This window comes from Trachypithecus francoisi, unplaced genomic scaffold, assembly GCF_009764315.1.
Source record: "Trachypithecus francoisi isolate TF-2019V2 unplaced genomic scaffold, Tfra_2.0 Contig01461, whole genome shotgun sequence".
NCBI classification, from domain to species: Eukaryota; Metazoa; Chordata; class Mammalia; order Primates; family Cercopithecidae; genus Trachypithecus; species Trachypithecus francoisi.
In genome coordinates this window covers 7,808,367-7,831,707 of record NW_022681433.1, presented here as the reverse complement: position 1 = coordinate 7,831,707, position 23,341 = coordinate 7,808,367, and the positions used below count along the sequence as shown (strand labels likewise).

Sequence of the window (23,341 nt, the reverse complement as noted above, 5' to 3'; positions counted from 1 at the left end):
TCTTTTTATTTTTGAAACGAAGTCTCGCTCTGTCGCCCAGGCTGGAGTGCAGTGGCCGGATCTCGGCTCACTGCAAGCTCCGCCTCCCGGGTTCACGCCATTCTCCTGCCTCAGCCTCCCGAGTAGTTGGGACTACAGGCGCCCACCACCACGCCTGGCTAATTTTTTTTTGTATTTTTAGTAGAGACGGGGTTTCACCATGTTAGCCAGAATGGTCTTGATCTCTAGACCTCATGATCCGCCCGCCTCGGCCTCCCAAAGTGCTGGGATTACAGGCTTGAGCCACCGCGCCCTGCCGTTATTCAATGTTTTCTACTCCTTCCAAGTTGTGTGCTAAAAATCATGTAAGGATCTATTGTCAGAAGTTATTTTTAACTATCTTTCAATTGACAGCCCATTTAGATCCAACTTCTCCTCTTTGAAAGTAAAGAACTGAGAAAACACCTGACTTGGAAAAGGATTTTTTTTAGTCCAGTCACTGGAAACATTCACTTTGCAATGCCTCCATCAGGTATTTTGAATCATCCCATTTGAGGCTCCTACCCCTCAACAGATCTTATACCCCAGTCAATACACCACAGAGAAATACCAATTTTTATTTTATTTTTTAAGTGGTAGAATGGCAATGTGAAAAGGGAGATGGAAAGAGAACCGGTACTCTCTTACGTTTCTCCATGTCTTTGGTAGCGAAATAGCATCACCAAGACGTGTGGTGACAGGTGGGAAGGGAATGTTCCGTAGCTGCTCCCCACATCCTCACCGCATGTGCCACACAGCAGGTATCAGTCAGACATGGTCTTCCAAGTGGTCATTTTGGAAGTCAAGCCTCTCCTACCTTGTAGATGGACTTTCCTTCAGGGCCTTGGGATCCTCTCCATTCAGCTGACAGTTTAAAAAGAGCATGGGTGATCAGTGTAGATCTGAAATTTCTTTTGAACTATTCTTCTTGAATGTATTTGCTATAATCCTGAGCCATTGCCACAAATTCCAAATTTATATGAAATTGTAAAAGTAATAGGGATTTGTAACTTTAAATTGCACCACAGCAAGCCCTTTAATTAAACTGGTGAAACTGCAAGTGTGGATTGAATGTGACAACCTTAGGAAATCTAGAAAGGGTTTGCACAGCCTTCTGCAGCATTTTCATCAATTTGTAACAGGAAATTCAACTGGAAACAAAATTTAGATGTTTTTCGTATTCAAAGAAAAAAATTGTAATACTTGTGCTAATATGTGCATTAGATGATTTGAGATCAGCAAAGCTATCATTAAACAAGTACTTTTTTAGGTTGCACAATATTTAGCTTCCTTAAAAAGAAAAAAAGATAAAACTTTTTTCATCTGTGATTTGACATTTACATGTTTCTGACAACAGATACATGTCTGACACACATGAGTGCACAGCAGCCTTGTATTTTTCAACGTGATCATCAGATAATATGTGTTAAGCACATATTTGGGTAGGTGGTTTACAATGGATTTCTGTGACATTTGTATTGTATTAGTCTCTATGTACCTTAGTTTCTATATACCTTCTATGTACTTTAGTTCATAAGTGAACTAAAATTTGTAAGTGAAAGGGGCAGACCTCAGGGCATGAGGCTGGCGTGAACTCTCTCCCTTCATTTCTTTTGGATTTTAAGCAGTTAGCTCAGTATCAGTTGTCACATAAGAAAATCACAAAGTTCCATAAGATTTGGGATCAAGATGCTTTAATATTCATGCTTATGATCTATATGATGTATCAAAAATTACGTTTATTCAGTTCTCAAAAATGAAACTGGATGGGATCGTATTTGTTGATTCGATTTCATTGTATATTAAATAATTTGAAGAAACAGGCAGGTACAAGCTAGATGATATGGGAAACTTGGCTTAAGAAAGAAAACAAAACCATAAACCTCAAGTATACATGAAAGTACTTAAATGACTTAGAAGAATATCTTGGACTATAATAAAAAACAAACTGAAAGAATTATTATAGAATGTCCTTAAACTTATAGAAAATTATGTAACCAGTAAAGGTATAAATAAAAAAGACAATTTTATAGTATCAGGCCATACTTCAGACCTGGGCTTGGTGCCCAGATTTCTATAGAAATGTACCATAAACTCAATATTTAATTGACTGTGATTGATATTCCTTTACATTTATGAGATGTATACAGATTGATTAACTCATCATTTGCCTGAAGTAGCATCCCCTCCAGTCATTCTGCCCTCATCCCACAGCATTCCACTCTACCCACCACATGCTTTCCTAGTGCTGTACCTCAAATCTCACTCTGCCACCTTCCTGCTAAGCTTCAGGACTTTCTCAGTGCCTGTGAGCAGAACAGAGTAATGGAGCCTTGGGATATAGTCCAAGGAAGCCACAGTAATCACATTTATCTGAGTACCAGTGTTTTATCTTAACAATTCATTTGTTTTTGCATTATTTTCCAGCCTGTGCTAATGTTACTACAAAAATGTTTTAAATTGCTTACCAGAAACAAAATTGATGCTCAAGAAGGCGTTCCAAATGATATTCTTTCACATACCTTAGTATACATTTTCCCATGTGAGAGACATAAGTCCATAATATCAAGTCAAAATTGCTTAGCCTAAAGTCCTTCCATAACTCCTCCGGAGTCGAGGAATCCTTTTTTGTAAAGGTAGTGTCTTCTCAGAATGGGATCTAACCCAGTCGAAAGTTCTATGGTAGTGCAAATTAAACTACTAAAAAAGAGAAACCAGCTGTATTTAGATTATTGTTTTGGTTCTTGATCAAAGTCAGCAGGGGTGTTTGGTGGACTATACCATTAGGACATAAACATGAGAAGTCTGAAGGCCACATTGGAGAGAGCTTCTTCTGCTTTAACAAAGGAGTCAAAAACGCACGCACTTTGTATGATTTCTTTAGAACCTTCCCCATATGTACTATTTCTATCACTTTCCCATTGTGATTTATTAAACAAACAAATGTATATGGAGCACTTATGTGCCAGACACTGTTTTAGGCACTGTGTATCGAACAGTAAATAGGACAGATGAGAGTCCTCTTCTCTATTCCATGTCACAGGGAGGGGACAGACGAAAAACAAAGAAGAAAATTAATCATTTTCATGTGCAGAATTAAAACAGTGATAAGATAGGCTGGGTGTTGTGGCTCACGCCTGTAATCCCAACACTTTGGGAGGCCAAGGTGGGCGGATCGCTGGAGGTCAGGCATTCAAGACCATCCTGGCCAGTGTGGCAAAACCTCATCTCTACTAAAAATACAAAAATTAGCTGGTTGTGTTGGCGCGCGCCTGTAGTTCCAGCTACTCAGAAGGCTGAGGTGGGAGAATCGCTTGAACCTGGGAGGCGGAAGTTGCATGAGAGGAGATGGCATCATTGCACTCTAGCATGGCCGACAGAATGAGACTCCATCACAAAAAAAAAAAAAAAAAAAGAGTTACATGATAACTCTTAAATTGCATGTCAGAAAAGGCAGCTGAGAGGAGTAGATCTAAAAATGTTTTAAATAAAAATGTATTATGGAACAAAACTCTTTTTAAATAAAAAAATTTTAGGATAATCTTATTCCGTGATCAATCTTGAAGGAAACAAGCAGGGAAAGCAGGAGGTGGTTTGCTATAAAAAAAAGAAAAGAAAAGAAAATGGCCCTAGGCTCTATTGGGTTTTTCTAGCAGGGAATTATGTCTAGCTCTGAATATCGTCTTTCATCAGCCCTTTTAGGATTTCAGATGCTTAAATATAACATGGGTTATTGTAAAGTAATTAGGCAGATTTTTTGAAAAGCATATAAGAGCTTATATAAAAATAATTTTTCTTCCCATGTCCCCTTTGGTAAGGGCTGTACACTTATTTAAATGATGCTGCCATTGTTCAAAATAGCTTTGGACCTTTGGATCTGTCTTTCAGAGTTTGCCTCCTAAGCCATTTAGAAGCTACTAGCAAAATCATTTTCTTTTAATTTTGTTATCTCTCCCTGTCCTCTTTGTGTTTAAGCTTTACTGATCTTAGGTTCCCTTTTTCTTGCTGCAGAGGGTCCCTAGGACCATTATGGTCCCAGGCTGTAGCTAAGAGAATGGTGATAGGAAAACTGAATTTGTGTATTAGCTGGGATCCAGTCAGGGGAGAGGCGTCAGAGTGCAATTTAGACAGGAAAAGTGTAATATAATTATAATATAAGTTATGCCAGGAGACTGAGTAACAAGGGACTGGCTAGTAAGAAATAAAGATAACTGTAAAGAATATTGGCCAGGCATGGTGGCTCACACCTGTAATCCCAGCACTTTGGGAGGCCGAGTCAGGTGGATCATTTGAGGTCAGGAGTTTGACACCAGCCTGGCCAACATGGTGTGAAACCCCATCTCTACTAAAAGTACAAAAATAAGCCGAGCGGTAGTGGCGCGTGCCTGTAATTCTACCTACTTAAGAGGCTGAGGCAGGAGAATTGCTTGAACCCAGGAGGTGGAGATTTCAGTGAGCCAAGATCGTGCCACTGAACTCCAGTCTGAGTAACAGAGTGAGACCCTGTCTCAAAAGTGAAAAAAAAAGGGAATTGATGAAGCCATTTATGGGAGGTGTCCCAACAGAAACACTCTGCTACAAAACGGCTCAGGGTGAGGGAAGTACTGAGGAAACTGCTGGTCACTGGGTGCTGGGAGCATCATGCGTCCCTGGAGCGAAGTGCTGGAGAACAGGCGCCTGCCAAGTGAGCACACCAGAACAGAGAAGAAAAAAACCCTTCCTCCTGTGCGGTCTCTTCAGTGCCCTTTCCTGACAAAGTTTAATGCTATGCCAGGTAGCAAAGGAAAAATATTTTAAGGACACAGGTTCATTTTCACAGAGCGAGGAATTAAGGGTGAATTTGCACGTGGAAGGCCATAAATGAATAATTGGCACAGTTTATAAAATACAGTTTTAATGATGCAATTAAGGAGTCAAACTAACATACTTTTTGGAGCTACCTGCTTGCTATAACTAACATAAAAACTGATAACATGCTTAATGGAAAGAAAAGCTTGGTCAAATTGTCATTACACCATAGCTCCAGAAGGAAAAAAATAGGTCAAAATATGACTATGTGTGTATATACACATGTGAGATATCGATATATCTGGACCTAGAAATATAGATACAGGTATCTTTCTGACATAACGCTGTTGGTATAAGGGTGCCAGCACAACTTTCATGGGAAGACCTATCATTTTTTCTGATATTATATTCACTTTACTGTTTGGGTTTTCAAATGGCCATAATATTTTTAGTACCTTAGTGAAATAATGATTATAGTTGAAGATAGATTTTGTTGTTGTGGCTGTTTTGTCTTAAAATGTTTCCTACTTGACAAAAAAAAAGAGTTAATCCTGTGTCACTATCCCTTTCCTTTTTAAAAATCATACTGGTCTATGAAAATCAAATATGGAAACCATTATAACCAACTAACAATGTATAAGTATAAATTGTGGCAAATCACTATAACCCTTTTGTGAAGTGTACAAGAAGAAGTTTTGCATTTAGAAACCAAAAACCAATTGTCACCTGATGCTCAACAACAAGGAGGTATCAATTCATCAGTGGAACTTAATAGCCAGGGTCATATACTGTATATTCTTTGTTTCTGCTTAAACTAACCATTTCCAGGTATCACTATCACTGTTTTTCAGATGACGAAAACCAGATGGAGTCAAATAATTGTTTTTCAAAATACTGTAGTTGGTAAATAGCAGAGCTGAGAGTTAAGTAGGAGTCTGAATGGCTCCAAAATGTTTCAGGATTTAAATAGACATCTGACTGCCTCCGAAAACCTTTCAATGTCTAGAGAAGGACAAAAACTGAATTAAGGGTTACAAAATGGGATTTTTGAAAAATAAAGACCAAAATATTACACACTTATATATTTTATTATATTTCCTAGAGAAAGGAAATGTAAAAAGAAACTTCATAACTTGTTTTCAAATGTATATATGAATATAATGTATGTAAAATGAATGTAATATATGTAAAACTCAGTAACTGTTTTCATTTCCACCAAAGCAAATATAAGTGCAGTAGAGTATACCAAAGCAAGCAAAAATGTCCCTATGAATTGTTAATACACATTGGTGTATCAGGAAGGAATGTCCTTGTTGTAGATTTGAGGACAGTAGCTTAATTAAATATAGATTATATACATGGTAACCAGAAGTCGAGATATGGATAGTTGCTGTGATTGTTTCAGTAGCTCAGTATTAGAGCCGGCCTTGGCCTTCCTCTCATAGTTGCACAATTGCTGCTACAGTTTGAGCTATCACATCTCCATTCAAGCAGGAAGGGCAAAGTGGTATGCCAGCTACCTGTGACTCATTTCATCAGCTTTGCTCAAACATCCTCAACTGCTTTTGGTTTTGATCTCATTAACCAGTGCTTGGCCTAATGTCCTTCCACAAAGTTACAAGGGAATGTGGGGAAGCAGGGAATAACATTGTCATGATTGGCTTAGACCATGGGTCAGCGAAACTCTGTCCTGGGGGCCAAATTCAGCTCATACTTGTTGTAAATAAAATTTTGTTGGAACACTTCCATACCCCTTTATTTACACATTGTCTATGGCTCCTTTCATGTTACAATGGCAAATCTGAGTAGTTGCAACTGAGACCATATAACCTGCAAAGACTGAATATATTTACTCTCTGGCCTTTTACAGAAAAGTTTGGTGACCCCTGGATTAAACCAATCATGATCCTTTGCCTGGGGTGGACCATATGGACACTTTGCGGGTAGCTGGGCTTCCATTAAGCAAGGAAGAAAGGGGAGAAAGGATATTGGAAAGAACCAACAATATATGTCTCACAGGTGGTCACCTGGTCCAATTAATTATATACAAGACCCAAAAGCGATCATATATTTTCCGTTTTAAGTCACAGTGTCTCCTTGAATATGTTTTTCTACTCCTTCTTTTCCTCAAGACCCAACTGAGACAATTTAGAAAGGCAGAAATTTCGCAAATACACGGTATCAAATTATTGACAGTGTTGTGACAGACAGTGAATTCATTTCTAGTTTTCTGACTTTTACTAAGATACTGTCAGAGAAGATCTTAAATCCATATTTTATTGATTGACACTTCCCTTTAAACTGTTTATTTTAGGTTCTTGCGTACACTGAGGGACTTCACGGAAAATGGATGTTCAGCGAGATACGAGCTGTGTTTTCAAGACGTTACCTTCTACAAAACACTGCTTTGGAAGTATTTATGGCAAACCGAAGTAAGTCCCCTTAAATATTTGAAAGAAAATGTGCTCATATTTACGTATTATTCATTTACATGGTATGATAATGTCTTGATTTTTCCCACTGTATTTCTGATAAGCTCTAGCTTAAACAAACATAAATTCTTTTTAAAAAATAAAAAAGAATGAATTTGTTTGAAATGTGAACCCTAGGTTTCTCATGGATAAAGTTATACTGAAAGCTGATTTTTCATGAAGATTCATTACCTTTACAAATAAATGATGATAGGCACTTGAAGATGACTTGTAAAATTGATGGCTAACTTTCCTGTGGTTTTCTAAACCCTGTTTTTTTCTTCTTACCACAGCCTCAGTTATGTTTAATTTCCCTGATCAAGCAACAGTAAAAAAAGTTGTCTATAGCTTGCCTCGGGTTGGAGTAGGGACCAGCTATGGTTTGCCACAAGCCAGGTAATTATATCATATTACATATCATCTATGGCTTGTTAACATATTTCAATCTCAATATTACAGCAATGTAAATGTGGTTATAACATTATAATTATTTCAGAGACCAAAGAATTTTCTTTCTCTGAAGGTTATTCGTAGGGATAGAGATTATGAAAATAGCTATTTTGAGAATGACAGAATGGTTAGGGCAGATTTTTATTTAATACGTATAAATAAGAAAGTAAAAACCTTGATTGCATATCATAGCTAGCATATAGTTAAGACATTCTTGCTTATTAAAATCTTACAGGAAACATAGCAAAAGCCTCAAGATCATAAATGATTAATTGCTATGTAATGGCATATAAATGTTTTTATAAATGCCATATATAAATGCTTCTTCATTAAAGCAATAAAACCCTTAGAGTTTATTAAGTGTAATAGTCATTAATTATGGTATACTGGTAACCACATTTCCTAGATTTTCATCTTGGTATTTTAGAAGAATCATTTTGAAATCTTATATTATTAAAAGATACTAATGTAAGTAGAAAACGTAATCAGTAGTTATTCATATTGCTGATATCAGTTTGTCTGTTTTTGGCTCCAAATAACTGAATACCTGACTAAAAATGACTTAAACAATAGGGGTATTTTGGGGTGTGTGTGTGTGTGTGTGTGTGTTTAATATAAAAGATCTGGAGTTAAGATGCTGCCGGTATTGGTTCAGAGGTTCAGTGATGTCAGAACTCTATTAGCTTTGTATTCACAAAATCACCACTGCTTCTCCAGCTACTACATCTTCACACAACTGCATTACAGTAGGAAAAAGACACAAAAGATTTCTCTTCAAGCTTCTCTGTTTTAGGAAGGAATGTATTTCTCAGAAGCCTAAAGCAATCTTTATCTCAAGCCCCTTTGGCCAGAATACAGTCACCTTCCCATTCCTAAAACAATCACTGCCAGAAAGGTGTGAGTTCTGTTGGCTTAGCCCAATCATTCCCTAGGTTTTATGGAAAAAGATGCCACTGATTCTTTGCCAGCTCTTGTTTTTTTTTTTTTTTTTTTTTTTTTTTTTTGGTGGCGGGGGTGGAGGGGGACGGAGTCTCCTCTGTTGCCCAGGCTGGAGTGCAGTGGCCGGATCTCGGCTCACTGCAAGCTCCGCCTCCCGGGTTCACGCCATTCTCCTGCCTCAGCCTCCCGAGTAGTTGGGACTACAGGCGCCCACCACCACGCCTGGCTAATTTTTTTTGTATTTTTAGTAGAGACGGGGTTTCACGGTGTTAGCCAGGATGGTCTGGATCTCCTGACCTCGTGATCCGCCCGTCTCGGCCTCCCAAAGTGCTGGGATTACAGGCGTGAGCCATTGCACGCGGTCTTCTTTGCCAGCTCTTACATGAACAAAAGAGGATTTCTGTGGATGAGGAACAAAGGAAGATTGGCTTTAGGTAGATACCACAGTGTCTACCACATAGACTGTTATGTCCTTGAGAATTATTGCACAGCACTGTATGGATGGAAAGGAAAACTAATCTTTGTCTATCCTCCCTTAAATAGGCTACAGACATTTGAAAGACAGGGACTGTGTTTTATTTATCCTTTAATCTACAGGACCTAACACAGTGCCTAATTGTAGCAGTGCGTTTAAAGTGCTATTCAGCTAGGGTTACGTTGTATTGCAACTTATCTATTCTCTTTAAGCTTACAATGTAAGACCAATTCACCGACATGTATACACATGCTCAAGATATTTGCTAGTAGAACGACAAGATTAAACTAAGATATTAGTAGATAATGAAGCACTTATGTAAAATACAGGTCAAAGAAAAATGCATTTCATCTATCAAAGAAAATGAGGTTAGTTCTGCAAGACTTGTTCTTATTGAATCTAAGCTGACTCATAATAATCATTACTTCCTTTCCCAAGTGCTTATATACTATTTGTTTAGTCATCAATTTAAGAATTTACTCAGGAATTGACATTAAGAACTTACGAATGGGTCTAACTTTTTCCTTTTTAAGAGTAATCTCCTGTCTTTTGCCATATTTCTCAATGATTCCTGAAAGATTACTAATAGAGGTTTCTATATAGCATGTATAATTTCCCTCAGTATTTTTTGACTTGTCTGGACCGGAATTCATTTAAAACAATCAGAAGCTCTTTTATTATATTTCTTACCTATTATGAGTATTGTTTCCCCTTTAACCACATTTGGTTCCTTTTTGACATTTGGAAGATAATTCCTTTTTTTTTTTTTTTTTTTTTTTTCCTTTGAGACAAGGTCTCACTCTGTCCCCCAGGCTGGAGTGCAGTGGCGTGATGTCAGCTCACCGCAGCCTTGATGTCCCCAGACTCAGCAGATCCTCCCACCTCAGCTTCCCAAGTAGCTGGGAATACAGACATATGCCACCACACCCAGCTAATTTTTATATTTTTTGTAGAGACGGGTTTTCACCATGTTGCCTAGGCTGGTCTCGAACTCCTGCACTCAAGCAATCCACCCACTTCAGCCTCCCACAGTGCTGGGATTACAGGCAAGAGCCACCATGCCCAGCTGGAAGATCATTCTCTATAAGAAAACTGAAAACAAAAGAGCGGTTCAGTAGTTTTGGTCTCTCTGTAATTCATAATGCCATTCTATCTTTAAACATCGTTTTGTTGTCCTTGGCTTGTTTTCCCCCCAAAAGCTCAACTAATTATTAGTTTCCTAATAATATTCTTACAGACTCAGTTTTATATACTTCCCTAGATATACATCCTTAGAAGTACCAAGTGACAATGGGGAGACCCTGCATCTAGGCTTAAACCTGTCACTTAACTGGGGAACAATAAGCAAACCTCACACGTAGTAGGAATTCAATAAATATTGGTTGAAAGAATGAATAACACTACGCAAGCATAATGACACTCTTATCTACCATAAAATGCAGAAAATATCTTTGCAAGAGATATTCTGCAAGAGATACTTTGCAAGATATCTTTGCAAGAGATATTTTGGTCATCTTTTGTGCTATGTACAAGACAATGCCTATTAAGATTCCATGTGAATACTCGTATTAATAATCCATGAGTAACAGAAATAGCCTTAAGTCTATTCCCAAACTGAACACCAAGGAGTTCTGAGATATCACAGTGAATTCCCAGGGGTACTGCAGGGCATTTTTTAATTTTTTAGGGAAAAACAGCGACATTTGTTGCTCAAGTATTTGCTCGAGTTAGTTCCAAGTTTCAACTTAGAATGATTAGATAGGGCTGCATTTTCTTCAGTGACACCTCTGAGAAACTAGTGTTTGGTGGCTACTGTTTTCAAAAACAAGAGCCACGTGAAAAATCAGTGTGGAACAGGAAATGAATGTGATGGTGTCAGATCTGATTCCAAAGTTTCAGAAGCTGTGCAGTGTCCAACAGACATACACACCCCATTAGTAAATGTGGTTATTTAAGAATGAAATATAAATATTTCTCCTTAAGTTTATGAGTATTGTATTTTCAAATAGCTACTCAGTTGTTAAGATGTTAAATATTGAGTTGTTTAGAGCTAACTACTTAATAAACACAATTGTAAGATATTTCTCTTGGCCAAGGAGCACTATGAAAAATTATGAAGATACTAAGGGTGCCATGAATTGAAAAAGTTTGAGAACCCCTGTCAATCGGTTTAAAAACCTAATAGCTTTATCATACTTTTCTAAATACGACGGCTTTCATTACTTTTAGATGAACATGTTGAACCTGGAAAGTTTCATAATGTGGACGAACTATCATGGTTTATTCCCTTAGGCTGTTCCTATGCCCCTTCTTGTGGACCCATGCATTTTTTCAAAGTTCCGGTTGTTTATATTGTACACCATTGCAGGGATATTGTACAGGCAGAGGCTGTGCGTGTGTGCATACTCTGTGTGTGAAGGCAAGTCTAAGAAGTTCATTGACAGACATTAAGTCAAATGCATGTAAGCAGTTACCTGACTACCCACCTACCTACCTAGTTGACATGGAGCAGATTTGCTGTATTGTTTAAAAACTACTTGATTTATCTTAAGTATAGTTTTACTTTTTTTCTTGTTGATTTGTAAAATGCTCATTTGCAGCTATGGTTTTACAAGTAAGGTTGCTTTCAAATTGTTTTATCCTGAGTAATTAAGTGTATCTTCTCCATAATAGAATTTTCAAATATTGCTAATTTCTGCAATTAAAATATATTTTCTAATTCATCTAAGAAGGATAAACCATAAATTATTTTAAATTGATTACCAAACTAATATATTACTTAATATTGGGTTTTTTTAAATTAAGAATTAAAGAGACTGTGTTTGTTATGCTGTGCTTAATTGCTAGGAGGATATCATTGGCCACTCCTCGACAGCTTTATAAATCTTCCAATATGACTCAGCGCTGGCAAAGAAGGGAAATTTCAAACTTCGAATATTTGATGTTCCTTAATACTATTGCAGGTAAGATGTCTCATTCTTTAATCTAATAATATGTTTATGTTCATCAAAATCATGGTAATGTAGCCTGATATAATACATTTTTCTTTTTGGAATTCAAATGCAGCATTAGAGAAAATTTTGAAGCACTCACATTAAATTTTATCAGAAACTGTACAAGCTCATACCAAACTCTTAGATGCATTTATCGTTGAAGAGGCTTTTCCTTGCTCTCCTTCTGCCATTTCCTTTGCTGACAGCTTTGTCTGAAGGTTTATTAGAGTCAACAAAGCATTGCCAGAGTGTCTGGAAATAATAATGGGAAAAGTAATTTCACTACTTTGTCATTCTCAGCAATAGCAGCTAGACAGGAGAATAACAACAGGTTTCTGCCTAGTACAGATGTCACCTGGATTATGGCATGATTAGGTTACAGCATCTTTTTTTCCTTAAAATCTTCAAATAAAAATCCAAAATCAGATTACGTTTTCTAAATTATGAGTAACTGCCATCAACCTCTGCAGTACCATGCTTGCAAATCAAAAGGAGGTGGGGGCTTTGTTTTCTGCTAAATCAGTGGTTGTCGGGGATTAAACATGTCTGAGATTTAAGTACTTCATCTTTTTTCTTAAGCTCCAAAAGCCCTTATTCATGATTAATTACAAAGAGTTTGCTTCTATAAACCAGGCTCTACAAAAAGTTTTTGCAATTAGATGAATTTAAATAATCACATAAATAAAGATGCTTACTGTAATTATTGTTTTGTTATGAATAAATGTTCACAACTGTGTATTTAGAGCAGTGTTGTTCTCTGAATCATTACTTTAAAAATATAACTATGTAATATTACTCTTAAAATCTATCATACATAAGTGTGACTATAGATACTATAGGTATATATTAAATATAGGTCATATAGATACATATTAAATAGACAAAACTTGATTTGTCCACAAAAGGGAATAAAGCTATTTGATATATTAAAATGCTTTTTCATTTTAATCCCAATACATTCATGTATATATGTTCATATATACATACATTTATTCATATGTGTAGTATACACACATATATATCTTGAATAAACCTGTTTAGTCCCTCAAAGATAAAAGAAATGTATTGTACTATTCAATTAGCATATTATTTATAAATAGGATGAATTTAAATATCTGAAATGTAAAGGATTTAATTTTATTAGCATATTTAAGTAAATAGCATGGTGTAGCAGAAAGAACGTAACTTTCAACACCAAAGAGAAGAGAGATAGAACCCCAGATCTGCCAACTTTCTGTCCTGGAGCATAAGTTGAATTTTAACTTTTAACTGTATCTTGGACTTTTAATCTTTTAATATCAATATTTAATATGTTTACATCTGTTGTAATAACTGGTATGTTTGGTCTTATATCATCTTGTTTTATGCTATTTTTTAATGTTCTCTTGCTTTTTATATTGTTTGTTCTCTGGCTATATGAATGCTTTTTTGCTCAGTGCTATTGTGATTTAAAATATAAACACCTTGTTATTAATTCTCCTAGAGATATTACATTTTTTAAAGCCTTATAAACTATATTTTTCTTAATTTGAACTCAAAAATGAATTACCATTTTTAAATCATACCTAAGTAAGACAAAAACCTCAACTCAGTTTTATTTCTCATTCATTGCTTATCTTTGCAAATATAAATTACTAGCCAGAATCCAGATTATTATTAACTTCATACTCTGGGTTCTACATCTTTTTGCAAATTAAGAAAGATTTCAAACTATTGAAATTATGTGTTCATGCAGTGCATTATTTTCAGCTGTATGGATCTTTACCTGATTTGGGGGGATGATGTTCTCTGTACCTTCTTGTGTAACATTTTTCCATATTCCCTGTATTAGGTTTTTGTATTATCTTCTCTTGAGAGACCTATCAAGACTTAGTATCATTAGACACCATTAGATGGACTTACAGATTTTTTTCCCTTGGCTGTGCTAGCTATTTGGAACTGTTGGATATAAAACTGGAGGACAGGGTGATATACCTCACTTCCAGTTCAGTTTCCAATGTAGCAGGCATTCATATTAAATGGTTTTGCTATTCTAAAATGAGATTTTCTCCAGGCTCTAGATGGAATGTTTTCCAGTTCATTGTTGTAAAGGTCTCTTCTAGTCTCCATCCCTTCCCACTGCATTTTACTCATGTCAGGTCAATTTCCCACAGTGTGGTACAGTACCACCTACTACCCACTTCATGCCTGTTACTTTCTGGGAGTCTCTTTATCTGTCCAACTCTGGAAAGGTTGCTGTGTCTAAATCTGGGTAGACATAACATTGTCATCCCTTCTAAAAGTTGCACCTGAGCAGTATAGAGCCTAATATGCTTTTTTCTATTTGGGACAATCTTTGGGTTTCTGAGCCAGAGCATGCAGACTGTAATGGGAATTAAAAAGCATCTTTCTATTCTTTTTTGAATCATTGAAGTCTGTTTTATTTATAACATGAAGATTATATAGGCCACTGATTTTTTCAAAACTTACTGGGTACTTCCTTTGCAATTATTATAAGTAAACATGAAAGCCTGACTGTTGTGAGCAATGGGGTGAAAATTGAAAATAGGGACTGGGAGCACAGAGCACTCACGGTCTAGATGAATTAGTGAGATACACATAAATCAGACATTTTAGCACAGCTGATAGTACATGCTGAGTCATTGCTACAGTGAGTGCTGCATGAGCTCAGCAGAGGGGAGGTATTTTAAAATGTGTTTGGGGAGAAAAAAAGAGAAGGGCTTCACACATTTCGGCCAGTTGTATATATATGGTGTGTTCAGTGGACAGAATTGTCATACCTTGTCTGGAGTAGAGAATTATATATAATATTGGAGCCTTAGAGAAGAGCCAGATTTATAAAGAGGTTTTTAGGAGTCAGTATAGTTTTGGAGTAGAAGGGAATGTGATGTGGAGCTTTAGGGAAATTAAACTGATAATTATGTATGGCATAAATCAAAATTGAGATTCCTTGGCATTAGTTCTATAAGGAGAGCATTACAGTAGTAATAGTAAATTGTTGCTGAATATTTACTATGTACTACATATTCTAATTTTCTCTGACTACAGAAGCAAGTAAAGTATGGTTTCTGCCTTTAAAAAGACGTAATATAGCGAGGAAACAGATGTATACCAGTAATTCCACTAAAAAGTATTAGAATGAGGAAACAGACATGTATACCAGTAATTCCATTAAAATGTATTAGAATGTATAAAATTGTGTGCAATTTTATAATGTATAAAAAGTATTATAATGGGAGTATATGTGAAGCCATTTGCGGTAGTCAAATCTAGAAGCCATTATTTATAACTAAGAGATCAGAAAAAGCTTCCCATAGGTGACATTTAAATTGGGAATTGAAAGATGGTTAAGAATGCACTAGGAAGTAGGCAGAGGGCATTCCAAGAAGAAAATGTGAGGTGAAGATTTTGGATGAGTATAGTGGCAGCAGGTATGGCAAAAGAGAGTAAATGACACTTTGTACAATATCGTTATACAAAAAAGTTTCACTGTGATTTGCTCTAGTTCAGTGGTTATCAAAGTGTAGTCCCCTGACCAGCATTATTACCTTGGAGACCTGTTAGAATTGCTGATCCTCAGACTCCTCCTCAAACCTAGTGAATCAGAAGCTGGCAACCTGCCTTGCAGCAAGCGCTCTAGTTGGTTCTGATACAAAAAGTTGGAGCACAATTGCATTAGCCTTTTAAGATCTAATTATCAGGACAAGATTTGCATATAAAACATTTAAAACATACAAGAAAGTACAGGATTAAGTGCCATTCAGTGTAATACAAGTTTAGAGAAGTGAGAGATTAATATGAAATAGTCTACTCGAGGAAACCTTCTTGGAAAAGATGAGCTTTAAATGAACTCTTCAAGGATTTTGTCAGATGTAGATGACTATCCAGGCAAAATAAACCTTAATAAGTAGAATGACAATTGAAAAAAATTATGAATATGAATATCCTGAGGTACTCTCCCTGGATATATTCCTATTAATTTAATTCTTCCTTTGCCATCATTCTGAAACTTTAAATAGGAATGCCAGTTTAAACTGAGCACCAGCATGAAAGACATGGGTGATGGTTTTATTAGAGAAGCTTCACTAATGCCATGATTGAATACTTGTTAGTGCAGCAATTAGATTTGCCTGTTTTCCTGATTGGTGGACAGTGTGTATCCATTCATCTCTTCTTATCAAATCACCCTTCAGAGTTCTCTTATGATCCTAAAACAAAGGGTGCTCTAAAGATGTTAAGCTGTAGCAGTATCACTTCAATGAACATGGGTCCTAAAAATAATCATACTAGTTTATAACACTGTTTTAGGGATACAGTTATTGTTCAGGAAATGCTTATTTCATTTGATTGATTGAAACTTAGGATTTATCGTTTCTAGATAGGATGTTAGTCTTCTTTTTGACGAATTGTAATTCTTAGGTAATCTAAAGCCAAGAAATGGTTGGCTTATATTTTGTCATAATATTTTTAAACATTTTTATTTTATATCAAGATTGAAAAAAAATAATAGTATTTTTATTATGTCTTTGTTTTGTTCCATTTTTCCTACTGAAACATTTCTTTGTTAGTAATAAGAACTCAGAAAACATAGAAAATAAGTTTATGATTATTCAATGATTTATAATGTACCAAACATTTTTCTAAGGTCTTTATATGTATTTGCTTATTTAATCCTCACAATAGCCCCATGAGTTAGGTTCTGTTCTTATCCCCATTTTACAAAGAGATGAGGTAGAGAGTAGCCAAATAACTTGGCCCAAGTCATAGGGCCAATAAGTGACAAAGTCGGGATTCAAACCTGGGCAGTTTAGCTCCAGAGTTTTCATTCCGTTACTACGGCATACTGTTCCAGAATATTCCTGGGACCATACAGCTTCACCTCCAGTCACCAGCCTTAACTTATTAACTGCTTTTAAAACCTAAATAATTAATGATTTAAAACAATTTTGTCATTTTCTTTTACATTTCATCAAATTAACCCTTTGAAGTTTATTTACTGTCATGACTCTTGTAGATACTGATATTCTAGCACTAGATCTGGGCCTGGAATTGTTATCTTTAATGTAGAAGCTAGCCCTGTTTTCAGTTAAGCTTTAGATCAAAAGAAAGAGACTCTGAGACAGAGATCTGCTTGAGAATTTTTATTGGAAAAGCCCTTGGGATCAACATCTGCGGGGGAGTGAAGAAATTAGAACTGGGCAGAAGGAGGATTCAGACCTAAGTGTAGTTGTGACAAAGGCTTCAGTAGATCCCATGGGGTGCCTGGGCTAGGCTAACCATTCAAAGTTGTCTTGGCTTGAGGCAAGGGAGCCAGGTCTTCATTACCTCCACTCTGCAGTCATTGGATGCAAACTCCTGGGAAGGAGACATGACTTCAGATTGGGGGCTTTCTTCTAATGATAGCAATTCTTGGAGATGGGTGTAGCTGAACACCACCAGCCATCAGCACCACCAGCCATCAACACTCCCAGCATCCACCATACCAACAGTTCTCAGACTTCAGTGTATTGCTAAAACACAGATCTTTGGTCCCCACTGCCATAAGTTCTGATTCAGTAGGCTTGGATTGAGCCGCAAGAATCTGCATTTCTAAGAAGTCCCCATTTGATGCTGATGTCATTGATCTAAGGACCACACTTTGAGAATTACTGCCCTGTATCTATATTCTTTAAAAGACATACCTAAAACTAATTTTATTAATCTTCATATAGCACTGTCAGTATCACACATTTTGTCTCTTATGATAGGGCATCCTTAGCATTTTATGTGCATTTTATCTTCCCAATGAGAAAAAAAGTTTTGCTCAGTAAATACCCATGAAATTAAGTTACTTAATATTTATTTTGGTAAATATTCACAGGATTTTATGATCTATTATGTAAATTCACTAGAATTACTGGACAAGGGATTTTTTAAACTTCTTGGATTAAAGAGAAGTATTACAGAATTGGGATCTGTTTGAAAAGATGAAACAGTCTTTGCTGGCTTCACATGTTTATTTGAATGGTTAGCCTAGCCCAGGCACCCCATGGTCAATGCGACCTAATAAATTCCATATTTTCTATAAATATTCTCCACAAATGTTCTATAAATAATTCTAAGACTTAGATTAAAACTGTACCAAACTCTACATTATTGGTTACTGTCTTACACTCTCAGATTTATCTTTTTTCCCAAAAATATTATTTTAGTATGAAATACAAAGTACATTTTATGACCCATTTCTTAAGGTGTCTCATACTTGACCAATTTCACTTTTCTCCTTTCTAGATGCTTTTAAAAATAAGACTCTGTATAAAGCACATGGTCACAGTATCATAGTATTAATGCATTATGCAGACTTTTTGCACCCTCCTGTCGTATGTGTACATATGCATAATTGCATATAACTAAACTCACATTTACTGTATGTAAGTTTTGTAAACATACTTTACATAGTAACAGAAGCTTGTCAGATATTCAGGAAACATATTTAAAAGACATCTAAAATTCCATAAATGTGTTCTTAGGCTTTGTTTTATTCTATTTATAAATGTAATGAATGTTCATTTTAGAAAATTGGAAATACAAAAAATGGTAAATTTAAAAATTAAACCACTCAAAATTCTAACCGTAAATATCACAGTCGACATTTGGGTGATTTTTCTATTTTTCTTTCTCTCTGTGTGGTGTATCATTGGGAACCTGTAATGTATACAGGTTTGCTTTTTGCTTTTTCCATTTCACTAAATATTCTTTGAAGGCATGATTTTTAAAACTACGTGAGAGTCCAGTTTAGAAATATGGCATAATTTATTTAGCTATTCGTGAAACACTTGATTTTTTTTCAAAGAACATTAAATTTTAGATGATTATGTAAAATAATCTTAATAATACTTAGAGTTCTACTTAAAATGTGGTTTCAACTTTCACTTCCCAGATTGCCCAGATTTCTGTTCGTTTTCTGAAAAATACAACCTACACCTTATTTTATACCTTTTTAGATAATATTATGGAAAAGATGTTAAAACCTGTAATTCTTGCATTTTAAAACATAGGAGAGTGACTGCTAATGTAGCTTTGTATAAATGGTCCCCTGTTAAACTTGAGATTTTTTTTTAAGCATTTTGAGTTGTTTTTAATATGATCAGCTAATGAATTCAGCACGACTTCTCCAACCCCAACCTTTTTCTCCTGTTCAGCATTTTCCACTTTTTTACTCTGTGATGAACAAGCCCTCCCTGGTTAATTATGTATATATTTAGCTACTGCATGTGTTGGGCTTATTATTGTCATCTAATTAGATGTAAGTTGAACTGCTTGCTTCTAGAAAAATCATTAAAAATTCTTTCCTAATGACCTAGAGATGACAAAATGTCTGTAAAGTGTGAAGAAGCAGACAAGCACAGGAACATCGCTCTTAAAGAGTGTTAATCCAGATGCTGCGATCATCTAATTAAACAATATTTTGCTGTCATTAACATTTTCACCAAGGAATTGCAGTTATAATTTCTTTGTCAGCTGTCTCTAGATCACTTTACCTTCAAAACCAAAGTGCCATATAAAAACATTAAATTGGATGGTTTAATTAAAAAGTTTTTTTTAATGAAGAAACATATCCAGTGATTCTGAGATCTCATTTACTGTGTTTCACTTTTATTATTTGAGTAGATTAGTGTCATAGGCTTGCAGTATTTAATATTCATCTTCTAAGATAAATTCTTATAAGCATAGTTAGCAAAATAAAGTGTACATATGTATTTATATATATACACATACATACACATATATATACACATACACAAATATATATATATATACTTACCACTGCTGGAAAAGGAAAGGACCCTACCAATTATAGCACCAGTGTATTTACTAAATATCAACTATCCTAAAGAAAAAAACAAAACAATTAGTAAATAAATATCTAGGTATGCCAGAGCCTAACAAGTATTACTTTGGAAATATCTCACTTTTTGGATGATTTAATGAACAGTATTTTTTTTTTTTCATTTCACAAAGGTGTTCAGTAAAGTAATTAAAGGAGTAATGCTAATTCATGATTAAAACATATCAATGCAAAACCCCAAAGTGCCACTTAATCACTCTTTTTTTTCCGTGTAACGTTAAATACATTGTGCATTTTTAATTCAAATCAAATACATATATGACTGTCCATTTTGATAGGCTCTTATACAGAAATTGTTAATAAAAATAAGCATTAATGTCATATTTATTTATAAAGTTTATTATATTTAATAGAATTAAAATAGTGCTATAAACCTCTGCTAATTTAAAAATTACTAAAATTTTCTTCTTAGCACTTATTTTCAAAGGACCACTCAAAGATTATTTAAAGTGAATTGCAAAAAAAAAAATGCAGGACAGAATAATAGACATGAAATATGGTTACTGGCATCATTCGTTTTATGTATACGTGTGTGTGCATTTTTAAATAATGCTTTTCTTCTTTGTATTTCTTTCTAAAAATAGCATTATATCTTTTTTTAACTTTTATTTTAGGTTCAGGCGGTACATGTGCAGATTTGTTATGGGGTAAATTACATGTCATGGGTGTTTGATATACAAATTACTTTGTCACCCAGGTGATAAGCATAGTACCCAATAGGTAGTTTTTGGATCCTCAACTTCCTCCTTCCCTCTACCCTCAAGCAGTATCCTTTTCTTTCTTAGAAAATCATTTCTATTAAAAGGCTAGGGTCTTCAAATATGGTCTACATTTTTATGCTATTTGCATTTATGCAGTACATTTAAATATCGTGTTTATGTAAATTGGCTTTTTAACAGTTTTCCTTGATATGTAAGTTATAAAACTTCATCAGAAATTATTTTAACAACTGTGGTATCTGATTTTCATCTATCAATTAATTTCTTTAAGTAATATATGTTATATCTAGATAGGTAGCATCAGCATTATTCTATTAAAAAATACACACTGGAATACTTGCTTTTCATTAAAATCTCTAGATTTTTAAGTAGAATAGTTCCCCCCAGAAAATGGAAGAGCTCTAAACTCTGCCATGGACCCATTTAGGATCCCAGAAATAGCTCTCTCTAGCCAATCTGTTCTCTTTGTATATATACATATAAAAAAAAAAATGCTGAGCCCAATTAGGTGTCCTAGGTTAGCATACATATGAACTATTAGTAATAAATTTTCAAGTTTAGAATTGTACAGCTTTTATTTTACAATATTGGTACTGTTTTAGCAGATTATTGTCATGTACCAAAGACTTTAATATGGCTCCAAACTCTCGTTTAATCTCATTATTATTCTTCACCACGGACTTAAATACAAGCAGGTTCATCGATTGCTTGAGCTACCTAGCTGCAGACATTTTCTTCTAGTTTAATGTAGACATTCACAGTGTCATTCTCTCTCATATATACCTCTATGCCTTTGCATAATCCTCACCTTCTAAAGATAATGTTCTGCAGTTTTCCTTTACTTGACTTACATTTGTTCATCTTCTGAAATTTGGATCATTTTTTTCCATTTTTATCACATGCATATCCATTCCATCAACAAACATTTATTGGGCAGATGGTATGTGCCCAACACAGAGAGATTAAAAAAACAAACAAACAGCCCAGCCCTGACATTTATGAGTTTACAGACTGGTGGAGAGGCAGAGAAGTAAATGATGATGTGTATCAGGTATAATAGAGGTCTGTATGAGAACTGTGGTAGGGCAACACAGGGGAAGCCCTAACCTAGCTGTAACCTCATCCCAGTAAATGCAAAGTGGAAGCAGTATTCTGCTGCCATTATCCACACCTATATTACATACTTACAGCAGTTTATACACTTCAAGCAATATGCAGTTTAGTTGTAAAATGCAAAGCTTCGTATAATAAACAGATAAAATAGTCATCAATAAAATGTTTTCTAAATGTATTAATTAACTTGGTTTGGTGCTTACAATTGCAGATTTTAGTTCTTACTCAGATTGTAGTTCCTTTTTTTTTTTTTTTTTTTTGAGACGGCGTCTCGCTCTGCCGCCCAGGCTGGAGTGCTGTGGCCAGATCTCAGCTCACTGCAAGCTTCGCCTCCCGGGTTCATGCCATTCTCCTGCCTCAGCCTCCCGAGTAGCTGGGACTACAGGCGCCCGCCACCTCGCCCGGCCAATTTTTTTGTATTTTTTAGTAGAGACGGGGTTTCACCGTGTTAGCCAGGATGGTCTCAAGCCTGTAATCCCAGCACTTTGGGAGGCCGAGACGGGTGTAGTTCCTTTTTTTTATATTTCACAGTTATGTTTTCCAACTGCTATAAGAGCAGATATCATTTAATGTAATTTTTTGATGATGAACAAGATAATATCTGCATATCTATATTACTGTGATAGTACATGTGGTGTGTGCAACCACGGCATACTGAATGAAATTCATATCAGTAAATACCAGTGAAATAGCTGTTTTGTGTGAATTTTAATGGAAATTTAGAAAATTACTGATAATTGGATCATAACACATTTTTATAAAAAATAATTTTGTTCAACAAAAGTTTTCTTAGGATACTGTTTCTTTAATAGCCATTATTTTAATTTCACCTGATCCTGTGTTTTTTCAGTTCCAGTTTGTGAGGGGGGGCACAGCTTGCTCCCCTAAACTTTCCACATTCCCACTGTGCCTCAATATCATACCTGAAGTGTTTAAGACATTCCACCAAAACATAAACAGACATACTCACCCTAAGATCCAGCAGTTCTTCACTAAGGTGAAACAACGTAAGATAAAAAGAAATCATGAACTTAAGGAGTGAAAAAATATATGATTGACATCTGCCTCTGTACTTTTTCATCCTAGCTTCAGAGTACTTCTGTCCACTTGCAAATTCTCTGCATTCATTCTTGATATAAGTTTAACATAGTATTCTGTTACTCTAATATAATTTCTCGATATATATTCATTATAATAGAATACCATCACAGCCGGGCGTGGTGGCTCAGGCCTGTAATCCCAGCACTTTTGGGGGCTGAGGTGGGCAGATCACAAGGTCAGGAGTTCAAGACCAGCCTGGCCAACATGGTGAAACCCCATCTCTACTAAAAATACAAAAATTAGCCAGGTGTGGTGGCATGTGCCTGTAATCCCAGCTACGCAGGAGGCTGAGGCAGGAGAATCACTTGAACCCAAGAGGCAGAGATTGCAGTGAGCCAAGATCGCACCACTGCACTCCAGACTGGATGACAGAGCAAGACTCCATC

The 23,341-nt window shown here is 35.7% G+C and overlaps 1 protein-coding gene across 8 annotated transcripts in view; it reads left to right on the top strand.

Moving 5' to 3' along the window:
• The window catches only part of NBEA (neurobeachin), a 786,519-nt gene that overhangs the window by 635,845 nt on the left and 127,333 nt on the right, over window positions 1–23,341 (top strand). For all 8 annotated transcript variants that reach the window (XM_033235426.1, XM_033235381.1, XM_033235435.1 and 5 more), the window contains 3 exons: window positions 7,121–7,238; window positions 7,571–7,673; window positions 11,989–12,104. In XM_033235426.1, coding sequence (XP_033091317.1) covers window positions 7,121–7,238; window positions 7,571–7,673; window positions 11,989–12,104 — 337 coding nt within the window. The remainder of the gene's footprint in view (window positions 1–7,120; window positions 7,239–7,570; window positions 7,674–11,988; window positions 12,105–23,341) is intronic.